Source organism: Venturia canescens, chromosome 6 (assembly GCF_019457755.1).
Source record: "Venturia canescens isolate UGA chromosome 6, ASM1945775v1, whole genome shotgun sequence".
NCBI classification, from domain to species: Eukaryota; Metazoa; Arthropoda; class Insecta; order Hymenoptera; family Ichneumonidae; genus Venturia; species Venturia canescens.
The window spans coordinates 11,738,110-11,755,892 of NC_057426.1; the positions used below are offsets into that span (position 1 = coordinate 11,738,110).

Consider the following 17,783-nt stretch of genomic DNA (forward strand, 5'->3'; position numbering starts at 1 on the left):
TCAGCGAATGATTTCGTGTTCAGGGTCGGAAAATGTTCAGGAAAATCACAGTTTTTTTTCCAGTTGTAGAAAACAAATAGAAAAATGTATTTCCATCGAATTACCATTCTTTGAATGGCACGTTGAATTGTGTGAAAATTGAGGCTGCATTCCGCGTCGATATCCCGTCCAAATTGGTTGCATTTTTTTTTTCACTCGGTCAAAGATGGACACGTGTATTTTGCATGACTGACGTCACCGCGAGTTTGCAGCCTGTGACCTGACCATTTTTTCCACCTGCACATTGTAACGCGTATGTAAAACGAGAGCGAGAATTCAACGAAAATTGAAAAAAAAAAAAAAATGGTTTTTCTGTGAGTGACCCAACGATCAGGTTAAATCTCCAATTGTTGCGATAGTTTCTCTATATTTTTGTCTCTATAGTTTTGTACCTTGTTGGTACTCTTATCATTCGCAGAATGCAATATCTGTTATTACAAAATCCACTTTGCTAGATGAAGAGCTAACACTCAAAATTCGAAATATTACTCACTCAGTGCAAACGCGGAAAATTTAATTGACAAAGATTAATTGTGATGGAATGCTGGAGAAACAGCGAAACAAATTGGATATCCATCCGAACAGAATCAACATGTACACACAAATTCACTTCACACAGATAGAATGAGATGTTGAAATAATTATAAATCATGATAATGTTAATCATAAAATCGTCATACCAGTGATAAATCGAGTCGAGCTCGAAATAGAACGGAGGATAAGATAATCAATAAGTAAGAAGGCGCAAATCGATTGTCGTTCACGATGCTATAAATGAGTACTTTTTCCCCCTCGAGATTGCCTGCGTGCGACGTCTAGATTCATCCTTCTGTGCATTTATCTTTAGAAAATATTGTGTATTTTGAATCTATTGAAATGCACGTTGAAACGCCGCGGTAATCAGTGAGCTTTTCACTCGAATTTCAATTCAGAGTTTTATTATTTTATCATTTCGATATTATTTTAGTCGAGCACTTCATTTGCTATTTTTATGTTATGAAATGTTGCTTTGAGAATAAGTTACAAAGAATACGTGGTTCCTATACGAGACTCCCAAGAGTGCGGGCTCCTTTTCAATGCAACGGGGTTTTACGTTTGTACGAGAGACCACAAAATTGTAAAGAAAGCTGTGCGATGAGGGACTGGCAGTGCATTAAGAACGGTCACCCAGCCGAGTTCTGGCTCTTCTTCAAGCTGCTAGACTTGTCAGAGAGCCCACAGACTTCTGAGTCTCTCAAATGCACCGCATACCGAGTGTTGCATCTTGTGAGTGCAATTGTTCGTTTTCAGGCTTCACTGAAAATCGCTATTGAGGAAAAAATTCATTTTCCCATTCAATGTTTCAAGATGAGGATCGAGGATTCATCCTGCAATGAGCAATACTTCAAATGGGCAATGAGCAACGATATTTCTCTGTGCATATATAGCTCTCCTCAATCCCTCTTCTCGGACACTCGAATTTTGCATCGTTTTCCCAGAATCTCCCGGACCTCATTTCATCGAAGCTTCTCCTATTGCAATTTCCTTCGACTCATACATCTCCAACCAGCCCTCGAGATTGTTATTCCTCATGAATACAGATATATATACACGAGATTTTGCCTGGGAATATTGCCCGGAAACGTTCCTGTGAACTCGTTGTATACGAGCCTTTCGTAATTAATCATCGTGGAGGAATTTCGCTTGGGATTTTTCGTCGTTTTTATTAAAAGTGAAGACTATTCAGCATGATATACGTCGTCATATGTTCTACACATGGCAGTTGTCTGTGAACCGCCTCCTGATAAAAGGATTTACATTTTTCCCTCTATCAACAAATGTTTATCGTATTATCAAAAGAATTTGTTGTCCTCTGTTCTCTGACTGTCCGTATTAAAATTTCAATCTCGTCATTAAACATTCGGATTCATATGCTTTTTTGAAAATTCGTTAACAATGTGGTTGAATAAATGAAATAAATTTTAATCTGAAGAGTTATGGATTAATTCAATTTTATTATGAATTCAAAGGAAAGAATGTATCAATGAAATGGTGATAGTTGATGTTTACGTTTTGTGGGAAAAACGTTTCATTTTTTTAGTTGCATTCCTTCGAGTGGCGGTAGAACAAGGTTTCACGACGTCTCAGCTCATTCTCAGGTTAGAGAATCCACTGGTGGTCGACTCTCCGGACTATGAGGGGGCTGCGTCTCGTAAAACTGTCGTTAAGATATTTATGAGGCATCGTGACCAAACTCCAGCACGATTCTACGATTCTTGCTAACAGCATGGGTTTAAAAATTCATCTGAAATTATTGCTGAAATTCAATTCTAACTATATGCGCAGGAATGCAATTTGCATAAGAATAGAAAGCTTAATTGACTTGAATCTGGGGTCAAATTTGAGTCGAGTTCCAAGATTAATTGGGCTCGAGAGCTGAAAAGATAGATTTTGAATAATAGATTTTTTCGTGATGGGAAAGGGCCATTGGGGTCGGTCCGAATGAATAAAAAATCGCGAAGGAAAATCAAAGTATTTGCCAATTGAAATCACTATTATAATGCAGATGTTTGTTTCTCATCGTTTTCGCCGTTTGTGTAAAAAGGTTGAGAGGAAAGGAGGTTCGGTAAGAGAAAGAATAAACGGCGGCAAGTTGCTATGGCAGCTATCTCTACTTTATATTTCGTGTGGGATCCGGCCAATAAGGAACCCCTTGTGGAGGGGGTTGTTTTGTGTAAGAGAGAGCGAGATGAAGATAACAATGGGGAGCTGCTCGATCTGGATATGGCCTTGGCCCTTTAACCCCTCGTCTTTCCACTTTCGACACTCCCGAGCAAAGTTGTAAGGAACTCTTCTCATCCTTGTTTCCGCATTTTTATCCAAACTCCACCCCTTCATCCAGCCCAAATAAAACCCAACGAACGTTTTGTTGCTTATTATTCAATCACGCAGAATATCGTGTGGACTTTCGCAATCGAAATATCCTTTGTTTATATCGATTTTCAGATCCGAAAGAATAAACCTTTTCATCCCCCAATTTGTCATCCCCGAACGGGTGGATCACCCTCCTCCCTCTTTTATATCGATAACCGACTATTTTCTCAGGGAGCAAAAGTTCGTTCGAATGGATTATTTTCATATCCCTCCAGCCGGTAATTAAAAATGGACCCACAACAATTTTAACCATTATTTATTGGCTCATTAACGTTTGATACCGAATTCTACTGGGGCTGGAACGGGAATGAAGAATCATTGTTGGGGCGAAAGCGTGACCTTGTGACCCCGACGAAAAGTAATAAATAAAAATTGAGATGGACCACCGAGTTTCACGAGGGCATCAAAAGCTCGTTCGACGCTCGCATTACCACATCCGCTTTAACCTCAAAATGGCCGAGGGTCTCGTACACCCTAGCCGAGTAACTTTCCAACCAGGATCTGTGATTAGACTCATCCTGCCCTCGCGCCAGCCTCGGCGAGCATTGCCAACCTCCGAAGCTCGACTCACCCTTCAATTCTTCTTTGTCCATAAGTAACGTTGAATATTTCCTCGTCAATTTTTCTTCTCGATCTGTATTCGAAAAAATGAAAAATGCAATGCGAATACAGAAAGAAAGTTTTTGACAGCACATTCCTTTGTATTCTATGTGATTGGTGCCAAGTTAACGATTAATTATTTTACAAAAAGTGGAAGAATATTCGTGTCGTTTAGCGAAGGATATTTTCTGCAATTTTTTTGCACTTTATTGAAGTAACATCTCCTCGAGAAATCGCGTTCGTTACTGTCATTAGATATTGCACAAATTTCGACGTCGACTTTCGAGCTCAAATTCAAAATGATCGATTTTTCGTCGTGTGGAAAAAATTCACTCGTATCTAAAAGAATCGAGGCTGCAAGGTGATGAAAATTGTGGCCGCATTAGATTCCGCTCACGACTCAACGCAGCGTCAAGGGACAAGTGTGGACCTTTGTCAAGGTTGTCCCATTGTTAACGTATTCGTAAAACGTCAATGTCGACTTATATCGACCCGTGTGAACGTTGACAGTCAACGAGGGGCCTATTTTATGAAACTATATTGATACGAACATGTGTGTCATCGATTCCGAGGGTTTTAAGCGTCAATGTCGCGAAAACAAAAGCATCATTGGCTTTCAAATTTTCATGAAATCTTGAAAAATTTGAATCTCGGTATTGTTGGAGATTCCATTGAAATCACGTCACAAGACCGAGTAGAAAATCGAAAAAGTCTTTGGTTGAAAAAAAACGCAATCTTCAATATTCATTTCTCGTTTTTGTTTAACTTGACACCACTCTGACGTTTGATATTTCCGGGTAACATTAATATTAATAAATAGACAATATTGATGGGCTTTTTCGAAAATGAAATCGAACCTTGGATTATCCTCGCGGAAGACACGGAATATTGGATAGTCGCCCGTGAAAATACTTTTCCCCCTTGAGCGACAGCTTCAATTGAATTTATTTTTATAACACAGATAAAAAACTGTTTGATCGATATCTCTCAAATATCGTTTCAGGCAGTATAACCAGAGGTGCCAAGAGCTCGTTCGATCAAAAAGGCCTTAACTTTTGGTCGCTCGTATATTTTTTTCTCTCATAAAACTACTTCACATTATTTTCATCCTATTTTTGAAATTTCTGCAATACCGATCACTCGCAAGATGAAAAAAAAAAAAAAACACCCTTTAATTTGATAAATTATACGCTCGAGAGTAAAGAGGCTCGCATTGAAATATAAAATTCTTCATTTTTCAAAATAAAAATGCTTTGAACACTGAGATATGTAAAATTACATATTCCCTTGGGACGAATTATTGTTTTGGTTTTGAGGCTTTCGCGGCCATTGTTGTTGTAAAAGTTACTGTGTGTAGCTTCCGGATCATGAGCTTCAGTATCGAAGCTCCCGGCCCTGATGATGCAAACTGTAACGTTTGTGAATCGTTGACACACCACGCTCCTAATTTACACGGTATCCATTCGGAAGTAATAAATTATTTTTGTCTAGATGCGGAGGGATTTTCATCGAAAGTGACCAAACCGTTCGAAAATAGTGTCGTTTACGCCGAATTTTGAAATATTGTCGAAAAAAAAGTTTCGAAACTTTTCCCAAAGGTTCATCTGTGAACAATTTCAAGTATTCTAGAACTTGGGCCTTCTGCTTCGAAATATTCAATTTTCATTCTCACTTTTTATTGCTTGTATTTCAGGGGAGAGTAAAATATTTCAATGTATAAAGATTCTGAAACGTTTCTTCGCCTTAAAGTTGCACACGCTCGTTTTTAAAGAACTTTTCATAACTGTGAGAATCAGCCAAAATATTATGAGATTTTTTTTTTCACGATCCTGCAATCCGGATATGCCGAGAGGTCGATTGATTTTTTGTGTCGAGTTTGTTAACAAAATAACGTAATTTCGAGACAAATTTTCCTTTTGGTAGTATGCTCTTAAGCTCTCAAGTTTCGGTACTTGACGTGTTTTCGATTATGGAACATCGAATTATTCCGGAGTTTCGAAACATTATTATGTTCTGCCTGAATGTTTTGTTTGCTTTGCGACGTTGTCGTTTCACTTGAGTTCAAAGATGATTCTTGAGAGCATAAATATGATGACCAGGGGCTATGGAAAAGCGTAGTTGATTATGGAAAAATAAAGAGACGGAGCCCCTTAAAGCTTCGAATATCTTAAGCAGCACAAAAGGGAAGAGTTGCAGGTGAAATGAGAAAAAAAAACACCAGCAATTATTCGGATCTCGTATTGAAATTCTCTTTTTCAATGGAGTATCGAATTTTTCGAGAATTTCGTCCCATTTTTCGAACGCCATTCCTGGCATCTTCCACGTTCCGCCTGTCAAACCTTGCGACGAGAGAAAACGTTGATTTTTTAAGCAGCAAAAGTGCGTGTAGCGAGCAATGGTCAATCCAATCAAGTGATAATGGATTTCTCGATTTTCGTCACCCGTCAGTATCAGAGCTGTCAACTCTGAGCAATAAAGCAAATTGATTGGAACGGTCTGAAACGTATGGGAACAACTATCGGACCATTCCGAATGATCTAACGGCTCAACGGATCCGTAGCTTCTAATGGATATTGAAAATAACAATATTTCGAACTTTCGTAGCATCGAAAAATTATGAGATTTTCGGTACACGTCTTTTGACCTTTCCCAGTTCGAGTCTATAGTGACCCTAGTTGTAACTAGAAACATCGTGGAGATACGTGAGAGTGCCTTACATCGCGAACGAGGCAGCCGAACGTAGCTCCATTACGACAGTTGTGAATTGAAGAATGTTACAAAAATCGCGGTCACGGTTTGATGCTGATAGTTACGAGGTTAAAAGAGGGAGTGGTGGGTGTGAAAGCTGCCGGAGAAATTGTGACTTAGATTTTTGGTCTCGTGTATCTTGAAATTCTCAGTATTCCAATAATTTCGTATCGTCAATCGGTTGGTTGAGTTTCACGAGGTTCGGCAGAGCTCAATCTTATAAGGTTTGACTTTCGATAAAGATTTCTGCCCTTCGTAGTTTTAAATTGGCAGAGAAGTGCCTGCTGATTTTTTTTTTTCAAGTGAGTTATCGCGATGTCGTGGAAGTCGCGGAAAGCTAGGATAGTCCATGATTATTTTACATTGGCATTTCTGGGTTACAGAGTCATACCTGAAATCGAGACTCTTTAAGGAGTTTCGGTACAGAAGTCTAAATATTAAGAAATTGATCAAATTTGGTGATAATGTTCTTCAACATCAAGTGTGAAAACACAAATTTTTTCAAAATTTTCTTCTACCTAGTTATCGAGTAATTACGCATTAAAGCAGATTTCTTATGCCCGGAATGTATACTTATATATATGGAAACGCTATGCTTATACACGTGAACTTTAGTGATCAATTACTCGATAACTGTGTAGAAGAAAAATCTTAAAAAATTTGTATAGTCAAATTTGGCACTAAAGAATATGTTCACCAAATTTTATAAAATTCTAAACTTTTTGAAATTTTTTATGTTTTTAGCATGGTTTAGCATGGCAACATTGTATCGCCTGTACCGAAACTCCTTAAGGATTAAACGTTCGAAACAGCTTTATGCAAGTGTTATTAGCTCCAAAATAAAAGTGGCATGTTTTCTCCATCGTTCCTTCAAGATTCACTGACTGAGTTACTGAATTCACTTGAGAGCTTCGAGGCATGTAAACAACTTTTTCAACTCTTCATTCAGTTCATTAAATAATTTCGAAAATTCATTTTTTCCTTTAATTATAAGAAAATATTTCAATCGAATGAGTTTAAAGTTCAGTACCAAGTAAGCCCAAGGTCCAAAATGTCTCGGAGCTACGCTTCAACTCATCTACATGTCTATTCCCCCAAATTATGCTTTACATAACGCCGAAGGGGATGAACTTTGCAGCGTTGCAAAGCGCGGTAATAATACAAGCACGCCCATGAAAATTTGAACGTACAGTCAATTCTCATTATGAGAATCATCGCTCATCGAAAACAAGCGCATCGCAGTAAATCTAATAACATCGAAATGAGTAAATATAATGCATCCAATTTACCGGGTATCCAATTAAAGTCTTCAGGTCACATGTCAACAACGATTTTCTCCTTATTACGACAGTTTCACGAATTCCCATCTCAAATCAGAGTAATTAGAGCCAATTAATTAACTTTATGCCTCTGCTTATTTATTCTTCGCTTCGATACACGTCCGCGTTGTCCAAAGTTAGTTGAGGGGGAAAGAACCGGGAAGCAAGTTTCTAATTAGCTGATGTGTCAAAGTGTTGTCGTATGAAAAAGAAAAACAAATTCTACTATTATCCGGAGCTTATTCGAGTTGCAGAGTTTCCAGACGATAGGAGGTCGAGAGGACACGCCACAAATTAATTAATATGCGACAGTGACGAGATTCCTTTTACCATGATCAGGCTAACGCGACGTACGAGCTAAGAGACTTTGGAAAAGCGTCCATTATTATACGTGGGTTGTTACAAAAAAAAATAATTTCTTACAATCAGTGATAATGCCATTTTTTTTTGTTTTTTGTTTGTGAGTGTACCGGATTGTTGTGAACTGGAATTTTGTCCTTTGTTATTCCATGTTTTGAAACTCATTTTTTTTTGTTAAAAATCATTTCTTTTCTTTCGTTCATTTAATTTCGAATGAAGTATATATTTGGAGAATGTGTACAACATTCAAAATATCTGTTTGGAAGAAAGTGTGTTGTAGTCGCGTCGGCTTCTCAGATTTTCGTGTAAAACCTTTTATTTCAGGTATTTTATAACCCTCTCACCATCCTTCGCCCATCCTCGTACACTCTGGAATTACACCGGAAGTGGAAATGCCCCACATTTCATATTTGTTTTATGTTCTATTTTACGGTCAGAGTTTTTTTTATAGCAAAACCTACACTTCATTTTTTTCATTTTTACCTCAATCAACTGAACCGGATAAAAAATGCATTGTTTAATTCTTGTACTTCGAGCCGGTTCTTCCACCATGGAGTCCCTCTCCTACAACGGTCAAGGCTGGACTTAAGTGTCGTAAAATAGCGCTTCATCAGACTCAACAAAAATCGGTGGCGAATCTTTTTGAATGAATTTACATTGACCAAAGTGCTTAGATGTTCTAAAAGCTATTTTGGTTGCCAAACATTCACAAAATTTCAGTCGCAACGTTGGTACAGAAATTTAGGCTGGATTGTCATTCCGATTTGTGCTGTATGAGCCGATTAATAAGCCACAGCAACCAAAGGGGCTTACTTAGTTATGCGTCCCGAGTCTTAGTCGAACGTAATCCTCAAATGCTAATTCAAAATACTTTCGTGTGCTCAAAGTACACCAAAGCTCATTGAACAGTGATCGGGGTTTTGTCATTTAGAATTAAAATCCCCGAAGTATGAATTTCAAACGTCGGTTTATAGTTACTGCAAAGGAAAACAGACCCAGAAGATTCATTTTTGAAGCTAAATCGTCGAAACAGTCTGGTAATGACAGCTAGAAAATCATCTGAATTGGTTCAGGAACGAATTTTCAATTGCAAAGATACCACGAGAAATATCAAGAGGATGCTTTAAATTCTCCTTCTTTCTATTCGCTGTCGGTGTTTTCGACATTTTTTTTTTCATCAGTCGCACGAATAGCAAGCGCAATTAAAATCAGACGCATGGAATGACGAATAAAGCATCTCTCCAGGGGAAATTGAAGCGAGTTTCTTCCCCGAGCCGCTGTGGGAAATGTTCCCATTCAATTTGTGGATGATTTGTTTGTTACAGCATTGTTTCGCGATATCGTACAGAAGAGAGAATCAGCGTCAGTACGAGTTGAAAGCAGCCACTGAATCGGACTGTAAAACATGGATCGAGGCCATACGCGAAGCGAGGTAAGATATTTCGAACTTATTCACAGATATTTACAGTATACGAATAAACATTTGTTGGAATATTTCCGTCTCGTCCATAACAGATTGGTGTTGAAAAAAATATTGAAAACCGTCGAAAAGTTGTTGGGCGAGATCGCGATGCCGAAATAATGTGATTTTCCAATCCGAATTTTTAAATATTCATTTATGAAATTTAGTGAAGTTTCACTTCCACATTCGAATGCGCAATATTTTTTCGTCGAGTTTTTATTGATTACGGGATTTCCGGTTGCGCTCAGCCCTCCTCGTCTCTTGAAAGCCTCGATTCTCGATGTCCTGAGAGACGACGTCGCTAAAAAGAAGAAAATACATATCGGAAGAATTTTTATACAGCAAAGAACGTCAGAAGCAACGATTTCATGGCGAACTACTTGTGCTCATTTAATATTTTCCATACGCATCCTTGCCCGGGCTCAACCTTTGGCCTTCGGAGGGATTTTATCATTCAATGTGTCATTGAAAGAGGAAAAATTACAGATTCGGTTTGTGATCCTTTCACTCGGAGAAATAGATCACAAATAACAAATAATTATGGCTTGGAGAGTTTGAGGCTCCTGGATGCCGTACGGTGCTTTGGTGTATTGCCGAGGTTTCACAAACGTTACAGTTTCCTTTGTTAGGTTTAGGAGTTCCGATAGGGATAATAGATGGTCCGATAGAAGCGAGGATACACTGAAGCACACCGCATCCATCAGGAAGCGTAAAAGTTTTCAAACAAAAGCGTCAGAGCCTCAAAACTGGAAATAATAATCGCTAAAAAGGTTCTCGAATGTCGTTCGTTTTCGATAGACCTGAAAATCGAACATTAAATTTCGATGTGACGAACAAAAGTCTTTCCCGCATCGAATAACCTGAGCAAACATTGAGGGACGATTAACTCGGCTCGCTCGCGTCCGCATGATGATCGAACTACACGAAATTCGTAAATCCCCGTAAATTTCCAAGTTAAATATATTCCAGGAAGCACGTATCTTCGCTCGGGAGGTTCAAGATACGCCCGGAGGCTTAACCCGAGGGTGCGGCGTTACAATCTCGAGGAAAAAAGTGACGGATCGTGTTGCGGTGCGCGAGGAAAAAAATTCTCGAGTAGGGAAAATTTTCGACACGATAAAAAATAAATAAAATGAGATAGAGCAGAGGGCGGGTAGTTTCACGCGGTAGCACGTGGAGAAGATGATGGTGGAGAAGTTAAAAAAAATTAGAACAGCAGAAAGTATAAGTGAGAGGGGCGAGGGGAGGAGGAGTTAAAAAAATCTGTCAAAAGTCGCGATCATCTTTCAGCCATTTTGTTATGACGTTAGGGAAGGAGAAAATTCGTGGGACAGTGAAAACGCCTGATGAACGTCAAGACGGGAGGTCAGACTTGGCTGAGGCGTAGCAAAACGTTGCCGGGAACGAAAGCTCTTGACACGGGGTTTCAACGACGTTGAATAGTGAAAAAGAGGGAAGCGGGATGGAAAAACTACTTCGTATTGATGAAACTGATGTCCGAAATGACGCATGTGGAAAAATTTTCACGAAAATGCGGCTCAAAGGCGCACCTCGATGATCGCCAAGATCTCGAGTTATCGAATATCTCATTTTTGGGACTTCAGAACTCATTTATATTTCTCGGTCTCTTGAGGGATATATGGAAAAAAGGAAACGAGAGAGGAGTAAATAACGGCCACGATGAACTCCCCGGAGAGTGTATAACGATGCTGCAGCTCGCGGTGAAGATGAGAACCTATGGAGCTTAATCTAACAGTAATAAGATCTGGAGTAAAATGAAGAGCGCTCGACGTCACCTGTCGTGGGGCTGTAAGAGGGTCGCGAGAAGCTTCAAACGTATACTTTCATTTTCAGTGAAAAATGAATTATTCAAAAGCGTGTATACATGTTGATAGTCTTTTTGGAAGCATTGCTCGGTGTGTCGTTATCGAAAATTTCGAGTTTGTATCTTCGAGGAGGTATTACGATAGCTCTGCCGACTTAGGGATGACATTCAAGGACGATCCTCCAGACAGAGGTGTCCAAAAATATGCGTGCAAATCGATACTCGTTCGGTATTCACCTTCAAATTGTTTCTCGTTGAAAATAACTCGAAAATAAACGACTGTTCGGTATTTTAAGAGTATGGATGAGTCGACTAACCTCACTTGGAATTTTCGAAATAGATATTCTTTGACACAGTTTAACCGATTAAAAAAAGGCTCTGTCAGCCTACGGAGGACGATGGCAACAATCGACTGACGGAGCCTTTTTTTGATCGGTCAAACTGTGTCAAAGAGTTTCCATTTCGAAATTTGCAGCTAGTTCTCTCAATTTCTCGATCACAATTTCTTTCGTATATGACAATCAGGAAGCGACTAAGTGGTGAAACAAACAATAAAAAAATCATGATAACAATTTACTGTTTTCCTATGTTATTTTCTTTTGTACTTGCAGTGCCTCCTATTTTCTTTCTCGCCCTCATGCATAGGCGATCAGTGTATGCTCCCGTGTTTTCATAATCGTTTTCGTTTTCTTTTATTCTCTTTCACTGCGCCGATCTCTCTTTATTCGACTCATCCAGTATTAACTTCGCATATTTTTTATTCTTTTATGTTCTCGATGTTTTTTTCTTTCATTTCCTCCCTCCGTCATTTTCATTTTTGTTTAGCTTTCTTTCATTTCTTTCGGATTGTACCTCTGTCATTCGAAGCATGTTGACAATTTGTACATCTGCTCTTCTATCGAATGACAACAAAACATTTCTTTCCGTCGTTTTATGAAGTTATTTAATTTTCAATCGTGATTCGTATTTCATCTTGGGAAAGATTTACGAAATATATGCTTCTAACAATATACTTCTAACAAAGAAAAAGTGCCATTCAATCCTCCGGTTGTTTCTTCAAATATTTCTTTCCAGACGACCTGTCAGCCTTGGAATTCGTAACACACTTTTCCCTTGAACAACTGAATTTTCAAGTAAAATCAAAGTTACGAGCAGTTCTCGTTACACCAGAAAATTTCGCGCAACTCTCGTTTGTCTCGAAGTGTTTAGTGCTTTCAAGAAGAACGTGCATTCCATCTGCAGCTCTCTCTCTCTCTCTCTCTCTCTCTCTCTCTCCTTTTTCCACTGACGCGTAACGTTACCGACTGGGAGACGACCTTAATGAGTCTTTTTTTAGTGCGAATCGTTTCTGCGTAAACTGGGCTTTGACCAAATGCAAATACGATTTGCCAGGTGAAGGTTCTTAGTTATTCGAGCGAAATAAAGGGAACATTTTTATACGTGAAATCTTTCAAAACCTGGGGAGGATATTTTCAAACGAAAAATCGACTCTCGTTGGGATACCTCAGAAGCAGTGCTGGGATACGCTGGGGACCTCAGGATATTTTCTCTCACGATATTTTGGTCGAGAACATGGAATGTTCTTTCACATTTATTTTGTACTCGAATGGCTACGAGTAGGAAGTCCAGTAAAATGCAGCCGGAAACGTTGAAAATATACACAGCTCCGGGGGCACCGGAAAAGTGGATGTGAATGATTACGGAAGAAAAATTCGTTTGTTGGTTGCGTCTATGTTGATACGAACGCTGGTCGAGGTTATTTAATCAGAAGGAAAAATTATTAAAAATTTAAGGCCTCATATACAATTGTGATGGGTGGAAAACTCGATTTTTTTTATTAGATATTCTTCAAGTATTTATATTAACAAGTATCCAAGTATCATATTAAATTAACAAAATATGAAGGATTTCGTATTTTGCTGGAAAAAAAATTGTAACAAAAAAACCGAAATTTAGCACCTCGAAAAATGAATTTTTTGTTAAAACTGTTGCCATTTTTTTTTAATCAAAATTTTTATGAATCCTTCGTCCAGGCTCAAGCTATTATTATAATAAATAAGTGGTATAAATTTGGTATGGATCGGATTAATAGTTTTTTAGTTATCGTGCCCACCGCAACTGATGCTCAAAAAAAGGTGCTACTGGAATACAGCTGGAGTTGCCCCATTTTGAGAAATTTTCTGATGAAAAAAATTGTACAAGTACATGAATATATGTACTAATGAATGTCGAAAAAATCAAGAAAATCACGTTTTTTTTCCCGCTGCAACTGTAAGGCCTTAACACGAGCCGAAGGTGATTTTTCTGCTGGCCGGCTTTTCCACAGTTTCCTTCGGCTCTCGTTTGAATGCGATTCATTTAAATTCAGTAGAGTATTCGAATGGTTACGAACAGCACTTTTTCTGTCTCACAAGTACAGAAAAATTGAAGCGAAAGGAAAAGTGTACGCAGGATCAACAAAGATGATAAAACAAACATTGCTAGGTGTGCTCTAGTTGTTAATCTTGGCTGGAATTTTGCTTACAGCAAAAAAAGCTCATTCTGATCGTAATGTCACCGAGCGATGTTTTCTCGATGGTGTGTAGGCACAGGAGACAGGAGCTGTGTCTAAATATTTAATGCGACCCCTTGAAATATCGTGCCATTTTCGGTCCACGTGAATGTTTTTTTTCTTACCTATCTCTCGGTATACTATTCTTCGTGCTTCACTGAGACCCTCCACGTGCGGTCGTTGATAAACGCAAGTCATTTTGTCTCCATATTCGACCAACAATAACGCGAGACTCTGACCTTTTGCGATTGGACCCCATTGTTTTTCGTCATTTTTACGCACACGTTGTACTTATTACGAAAGTGCTTGTTATTCATGTGATCTGTTTTTTTTTGCGAGTCATGAAACTTCACTGATGTCACTTATCGAAATGAATTGCGCCCACATAAGATGTGACCCGACGACAAAATATCCGGGGAAAAATATTCTCGTGACTCACTGGATAGAATATCTGGAAGACAAAATATTTTTAATTTTATTGTTGGATGGCTGTAACGTAGCTGGACACGTGCAATATGAAACATCTCAAGATATGTGCGCAAAGTCGTTGAACATGTACAAATATAATACCAAACAGCCATCAAACAAACCCGATCTCAAACGAACAAGCAATATTAAGGTGGTTTCCATTTGTCCAAGCTTTGAGATCCATGCTTTTCAATTTAATGGAATATTTCCGGTGATGCTGCACAAATATTATGACGCTGAAGTTTGCAACGTTGGAGTCCAACGAAATGATCTAAAAAAATCCTCCAATGATTCCAGTGATTCTCCAATTTCGTTCCCTGCCGAATGTGCAATTGGTAGTTTTTCAAGCTGCACCGATACTTCGTGAAACAAAAAATTGGTCAATTACAAAAGTTTTTTTCGCTCATTTCGTTGGGCTCGAACGTTGCGAGCTTCGGCGTCGTACAAATATTGACCTATTTCGGAAATAATGTTGGCAGATATTTCGTCTTACGCGCGTATATTATTTTATGGATATTTTCTCTTACGCAAATATTAATATAAAGACGTGCATGTTCCATAGACGATTGTTCCTTGATTTAATTATCAAAAATAAGTTCACGAATTTCGAACGCCTCGGAATCGGGTCAAGTTGGCATGCGATGTCTCCCCGTGTGTATACGCTGTAAATATGTACGTACCCATGTGCCCTAAAGTACCTTCATTCCTGCGTGTGCTTATTTAATCACCCCGACGAACTGGCTTGTTCCATACATGCCCGAAGTTCTGTTCCATACACACCGGGTCATCAACGACGAGAATATTCTCCTTCGTGACATTATTAAATCATTAATTACTAGCTGAAAAATAGTTTATTTACGGTTCTCTGATCTTGTCCCATCGAAAGGCTCATGCTCATTTGATGATTCCTCGTTGAATAGTTTATTGGAAAAAAAAATTCTCCGGCTTCTCGCCGTTGAGTCGTTTCGAGTTTCGGTACTTGGGCTCGATGATCGCTCAGCTGTGCATAGCCCTGCCATTCGATTATTGATCCAGACGCAGTTTTTTAGGATCCTGATGACGCAGATCTTCTCGAATCCAGTCAAAAATGCAATTACCTTTGTTAACACAGTTTCACTGGGTCCTCTATTTTTTAATGCGATAGAATATGGTTAAGGTAGGTTGCCCGTGGGCGATACGCTCGAGGTACCTTACAGGCACATGCAAGGGTAGTAAGGGTAGTGAGGTGAAGCACGATAGGGGGTTAAAGTGACGGGATGGGTCATGGGTTAGTAAAAACCCGAAAAGGGAGTGCGCGCAAGATCACTAACAATAAAGACACGCTTTTGATGGATAAAATTACGACTCGAAGAGTCATAAATGTACGAGTAGGAATAAAAATAAGATCTTATTTGTTTGAACGATGAAGCAAAGGATTACAGGTGTGCAGAATTCTCAACTAGGAAATTAAAAGTTCTGCAGGGATATGCGAATAGTTGAAAGAGATTCGGCTCCATTGAGACGAAGGCGCGAAGGTTCCAAATCCTTTCTAAAAAAGCCATTTCGATATATCGAAATGTGAAGCCTCTAATCATTGCCAAAGGTCATTCGTTGCTGAAAGCGAGCACGTAGCGCTCGCGTTGTTGCTATAGTTTATCAAAATGTTGATATGCTGGTTTTTTCGTGACTTTTGTGAATTCTTGATTGAATTTGTGCTCAGAGGAAATCGGATATCTTTCGAAGATTCTTATTTAATGTAGATAACTTGAAGATAAGAACATTCATGAAAAGGATAGTTCGCTGCCAGAGACTCTTTTGCGAGGCATCGCGTTTCCAACTGTTTTTCAAATTTGTTTCTTTGCTAATAAAATAATTATAGTAGTTCAAAGAATATTTCGAGTTCACGTTTTTTTTTTACATCGATTGCGATTTCTTTGAACGAACTCGGTAGGTTAACACATTGAAAATATATTAATTATTGATTTCATCGAAAATTGTACATTTTTTTGCACTCATTTTCTATCTTTGTTTGTTTTGATATATTCAGCGACATTAATAAATTTAATTAATTGGACCAAAAAAAAATGGAAATAAGTAAAAATTTTCCAAAATCGTCGCATCTATCAGAAAAAATCTGTGAAAAACATTTTGTAATGACGGTGAGGGATTTTTTTTTTTAATCATGACAACAAATTAAAATTTTCGTAAGTTATTTCTGAAATCGTAGTAGCCTCGAGAAATATTACGTAGAAAATTGGTGTCGGAGGATTATCGAGAATTTCATATTTCTACTGTAGTTCACCGCAAATGTCATTAGATCGTAGTACAAACAGCGGAAAAATTTTCACGTTTAGTAGAAACTCTTAATAACTTATTTATTCAGCTGTTTAAAAAGATAACAGGAATTTGCGTCATCTTATTTTTTCTGTATGTTTCCACGTAGGCTGCGATTGTGAAAATGTTTTTTGAAATGGTAGATTGGTCGTCGTTTCGAATGTATTCCACATGGAATTCTCTCCATCGAAACACTTGAATATTTTTACTTCGTTCTGGTAGGCAGCTGGATCTCGAACTTTTGGTAACGCACTCACGTCATCTTGCTGTGTGTTGCTCAGCGTTTCCTAACTGGTGTGAGTCGTATCGTCTCATGTGAGTCGATATACAATAACTGTATGTGTCTGTCGTACACGACTGTATATCAATATATTTTTCTTTTGTCTGACATTTCTATTGGGATCTGACAAAATTTGTGAGACATCTATGGTGTTGAATTTCTCAACTATAAGAGGAGTGCTCATCGTTCATCAAAACATATTAATTAACATTAGTGTTTTTGCCCAAAATTAAGCAAAAAGTGGAAGTAGGTGTGTTTACACTGCGTGAAAAATAATAATAAAATAAAAAAACTAAAAATAAATAAAATAAAATAGAAAACAAAACGAAAAAAGAAGTTTCAATGACTAGGAATTGAACCGGACCATCAGCAAATATCACTCATTGTTAAAACTACCATTATTTATCCTAAATATTTATAACTAATGCTATTATATATTGAACCTTGGCCAAGTTCAATTATGGTTGTATGAAGCGCACGTGCCTCTTCCGAAGAGATCATAAATGTAATACTCCTCCTTTACACACGTGTCTCCACAAATTTTAAGCTAGATAAAAAATCTTTATCAGCACAGATGTATGAATAAATTTACAATAAATAATTGTACAAGTGTCACCCTAACCCCTGGCGGCCAAATATTCAACTGCTCAAAACCAGTCGCTGCTTGGGCTTTTCTATAACTATGTACTATAAAAAAATGGACGCTCATTCCCAGTCAATTTGCCAAACTACGCCCTCATGATGTTTCCTAATTATATCCGCATTCCTGCCCTCAGGACTGGTCCGCAGTTGCTTTTCTGGTGACAAGAAAAGCCACATACGTTTCAAACACACTGGTATTTTAAAAATAATAATTATAATAAAACTTCACGCGGTAGGTTCGTTTAATTATTTTATTTTATAAT

The 17,783-nt window shown here is 38.3% G+C and overlaps 1 protein-coding gene across 4 annotated transcripts in view; it reads left to right on the top strand.

Moving 5' to 3' along the window:
- The window catches only part of LOC122412154 (ras-specific guanine nucleotide-releasing factor 2-like), a 54,436-nt gene that overhangs the window by 10,659 nt on the left and 25,994 nt on the right, over positions 1-17,783 (top strand). For all 4 annotated transcript variants that reach the window (XM_043421497.1, XM_043421495.1, XM_043421498.1 and 1 more), the window contains one exon: positions 9,305-9,411. In XM_043421497.1, coding sequence (XP_043277432.1) covers positions 9,305-9,411 — 107 coding nt within the window. The remainder of the gene's footprint in view (positions 1-9,304; positions 9,412-17,783) is intronic.